Consider the following 4,533-nt stretch of genomic DNA (forward strand, 5'->3'; position numbering starts at 1 on the left):
GGCGTCGGGGCCGGCTGCGGGGTTTTTTAGCAGCCGCGACAGCCAAAACGCCAGCGTCAAATAGCTAAGGAGGATGATGTTTCAGCTGCTTTGTTTTGCTTGCAGATCAGCAAAAAACCACAGTGATTGAAAACGGTGAAATCAGATTCAATGGGAAAGGGAAAAAGATTCGGAAGCCTCGAACCATTTACTCTAGTCTACAACTCCAGGCTTTAAATCATCGCTTTCAGCAGACTCAGTACCTGGCACTTCCAGAGAGAGCTGAACTGGCAGCTTCATTAGGACTTACCCAGACACAGGTAATTACTGGGAATCCTAAAATCACTGAAATCCTGCTCAAGCCAAGCAAAGTAGGATGCTCCCCCAAGGTTTTGACCTCTATACGGGAACGGTAGAAAAGGTAACGCGCACACGGTCCCCATCTATGCCTAATGGGACTTGTCTAAAATGCACGACAGAGAGACCGCTCTACCGCAGAAGGAGCTGAATGCACCCTCCCCTCAGCCGTCTGGCGAGCAAACACTGTCTCCTGATGCCACACTTTAAAATTGCCCGTCTTTTCGGATCGTTCCCGGCACGGAGGTGCGATTGCCCGGCTGTGAAAAGGAGAACAAAGCAAAGGCAAGGAAGGAATCGCTGGGCCTGAGGTAGAGCTGAAAGCAAAGCTGCCTCGTAGCAAGCTATAGGTAGAGAAGAAGCAGGAACACTTTAGGAAGTACCTGTAAAATCAATAGTTAATTCACCCTGGATGACTAACGCAAATGCAGAGGTTGCCCTTGGGCAAAATGTACGAAAGGCGATAATAGATCTGAAGATCAAAGACAGTCGTGTACAAAATTATAGCAGGTTAAGCCATAGTTAAGTGTGGTTGGAGTAGCTGTGCCATTCTGCTAATTTAAGCTTGAAAGACACACAAGGCATTACAGGCTTCCCAGGCTGGGTTTTGCGGAGAAACGCATGGATAGATGGGATCAATTCGGGTAAAATGTAATCCTGTGAATTTGTGATCTTAACAAGTAACTTCAGGATTTTATCATTGTTGGTAACAGCCGCTTCCAGCCAGTGATTTTTTTTAAATACTCAGCAAACATTAATCATGGGAATAGACCTGATGCTTTTACAAATGGAATTTTAGCATCCTTAACATGCATGCTCTGTCTCGCTGCTGTTTTCCCTCTCGCACGCATAGATTTAGGGGCCCAATTCTGAGCATGCAGCTAGACAAGCACCCCTGCTTATGCCCTAGCATTACGCCTGCAAAGTTTACAAGGTCAAATACACATGTGGGAGTTGACGGTTTGGGGGGGTTATTTATTTATTTTAAGAAATATATGCATATTACATATGTCCTATATATCTATTTTCTATAATAAATCTCGTCTGCCAGAGTGGGCCCAATCCTTGCACACCTCCCTGAGGCTGGATTAGGAGCAGGATGAGACCCAAAGCAATATCGACAGCCAATTGCTCTCTGAGAACAGAGAATTTCCCTTTATTTAAAAACAACTTTCAAATTAAAGCCATAACCCTGGTTCCATTGTGCCTCTTCCCCCGTCACATCTTCGAGAACTGCCCGATGGTGCATGTTTTCGGATGCTCGGTTCCTTTGTGAGATGCCCTTTGTCTATTGGCTCCTGTCTGCTGGCACCAAACCATAGGATTGCCCGCTTTTGACAACAGCTTGCCCAGCTCCAAAATTCTGAGCTGGGCGTTAAAGTAGGAGAGCTCGGAGTACGAATCTTATTTTCAGCTCGATCAATCTGGCCTGCCTGGGGAAAAAAAAAAACGTTCCGGGTTCAAACGTGCCTCCCTCTCGCTTTTCAGCTCCGCTCTGCCTCTCCTGTTCTCTCCAGCCGCATCCAGAGCCCGAGGGAAGGGGTATCTCGCCTTCCTCCCCCTCTCCCCATCCTCATCTCCGCACCCGTGGGCTCTCAAGACCTTCTCTAGAGCCAACCCACGGCCCCCGGGGTCTCTCCATCCCCCCTCCTCGCCGTGCCGCGGGTGCTGACGGCAGCCTAATACCTGCTGCGTTTTGCTTTACAGGTGAAGATCTGGTTTCAGAACAAGCGCTCCAAATTCAAGAAGCTGCTGAAGCAGGGCAGCAACCCCCACGAGAGCGACCCCCTGCCCGGCTCCGCCGCCCTGTCCCCTCGCTCTCCGGCTCTGCCTCCAGTCTGGGACGTTTCAGCTTCTGCCAAGGGAGTCAATATGCCTCCCAACAGCTACATGCCTGGCTATTCTCACTGGTATTCTTCTCCACATCAAGACACAATGCAGAGACCACAAATGATGTGAATTGTCCAAGAGAAATAATCTCCCAAGAACGCCTCGTCTCGACATGGCAAGAAGTTCCCCTGCTTTGCCAAGCCGTGCCAGCTAACAGGCTCTGTGTGAACTTGTAGATGCGGCAAAGAGACAGAGTGGCTTTATTTTATTTTATTTTTTTTTTAAGTAACCTCAGCGATTGATCTTGAACAGAAAGACACAATTTTCATTCTGGCGCACAGAAGACACTTCTCTTTAGGATATTTTCCTTTGGACTCCAAGGCACCAGCCTCTTTCTCTGTGGAGTATACGTCAAAACAAACTTTTTACAGACTTTGCCCACAAGAAGAACCTGAATCTACCATGGCAGCCGTTTTTACTTGTTTAATGAGCTAAAGACATTACATGATGAAAGAGAGACTAGTCAAAGCTCCTTCATTTTTATTCACCAAATCTGGACTGGGGAAAAAAAATAAAAGAGGGAAGAAGGGATTTAAAAGGAAGAAAAAAAAAAAAGAAGAGAGGAAAAAAAAGAGAACTAGTTGAAAAATGAAAACACGCTGTACGATTAGAACATTACCACGAGGCAAACCTGCATGCTTTCTCCAAATGCAATGGGCTGCGGCTCAGAAGAAACCACCGTGTCTCCCGCGAAGAGCCCCCTGACCCGCACACACCCGCACACAGCCGGACAGACACCCGGACACGAGCAAGGAACGACGGAGCGAGGGATCCGCGGCACCGGCCGCCGCCGCGGAGCGGGGAAGGGAGGTTCAGCCCCTGAGCGAGAGGAACCTTTTCCCCCGAGCTACCTTTCTGTATATATTGTCGAATTTTAGTTGTACATATACTTTGTATGTTTTTGTCTCCTTTCATATATAGAGTAAAAGCCACAAAACGCCCACCTGGCTCCTATTTCTCTCCTTAGCGGATCCCCCCACCTGCCCCCCACCCCGCTTCTCCGGTTCATCCCGGGCAGCCGGACGCTGTCCCCAAAAAAAAAATCTGCAAGCAAAGCCAGGAAAGGTGGAGAGGGGAGAGGGGGGAGCTGCTGGTTTGATTAGCTTTCAGGCTACGGCTAAGACAAGGAGGTATCTCGACCGCAAAGATAAGCCTAGAAGGAGTTTCTAATCGCCCGGGCGTTTTGCTGCGATCCGCTGCTCAGCTGAGCCGAGCTTTCACGCCGAGGCAAAGCTCAGAGCCCTGCCTTTCTTTACCAAAGGTCCGAGACTTCGAATTATTAAGAAAGGAGGCGCCCTCCTATGTTTTTGATTTTGTTTTTTTTTCAAAAGCAGACAATGCAAGCTGAGGAATGTTTTGCAAAGCCCTTAGAGGTGCCCGGGCACACAACAGGCTGTCCAGCCAGCTCCAGCCTCACCAGCTCGTGGAAAGCACAGCAACTACTGACAATGAAAAAAAAAGCCCTTTCCTCATCCGAGCTGGGTGCCCCATACTGCGAGAATTAATGGCTAGAGACCAGGGCATCCTTCAAATTATGAACCTTGAAACCACTGAGCCATTTATCAGAAGTCAATAGAGATCCTCAGAGTGCTCCATATAATGACAGCTACACACAGTCGTGCAAAAGGACAGTCACTATAATTAGACACAAAGCAAAGACTACTTACCAATATACCAGTTTTTTGGGGGGTGTTTTTTTGTTTTTTTTTTTGAGCAACTTCCACGCTCAGTCAGTCTTCAGAGTGGTTTAAAACCGATCAGTCTTGTCATTTTCTACCATTCGTATTGTTACATTAGGAAAAATGTTTTCTTTTCTTTTTTTCCCCTTCCCACTGTGAAACTTTGGGTTCAGAGCTCCCCAGGATCAATTCTGAACAAAGCCTCCAGCTGCAGTGCCATCCAATTTGAAGCAGACATTGGGGACAATTTAAGGTTTTTATCCACAAGAAGGTTTTTTTCCATTCTCTTAAATGCAGCCATAATTAGAGTAATTTTTCATGTAGCCCGCTGATTACAGCGTTTTTACCGTCAAAGATAATTACCTGTAATTTTCTTCCACTTTTAATACTAAAAAGCCATCTTTATTTAGATTCAGGAACAGGAAAGGCGAAACAAAAGAGGAAAATTATTCTGTTATTCATACACAAATTGCAGAGACGTAGGGCCTAAAATTGAAAATTAACCAAAATTATAATGCTGAAAAAGAATGGAAGAGGCTTCAGAAGTACAGCTGGTAGCGAAACTCACTGAGTTATTCAAGTGACACTGGAGAGAAAGCTACCATACATTTAAACCGACAGCGTTTGT

General features: G+C 46.7%; 1 protein-coding gene across 1 annotated transcript; it reads left to right on the forward strand.

Annotated features, from left to right (window-relative positions):
- Positions 1-105: 105 nt before the first annotated feature.
- DLX6 (distal-less homeobox 6) lies at positions 106-2,306 on the forward strand (the record flags this gene model as incomplete). The annotated part of the gene is made up of 2 exons (XM_009872715.1): positions 106-299; positions 2,044-2,306. Coding segments are annotated over 2 exons (446 nt in total), but the record flags the coding sequence as incomplete, so codon positions are not given.
- Between the last annotated feature and the right edge of the window lie 2,227 nt (positions 2,307-4,533).

The sequence above is a fragment of the Apaloderma vittatum genome, unplaced genomic scaffold (assembly GCF_000703405.1).
Source record: "Apaloderma vittatum isolate BGI_N311 unplaced genomic scaffold, ASM70340v1 scaffold45450, whole genome shotgun sequence".
Lineage (NCBI taxonomy): Eukaryota > Metazoa > Chordata > Aves > Trogoniformes > Trogonidae > Apaloderma > Apaloderma vittatum.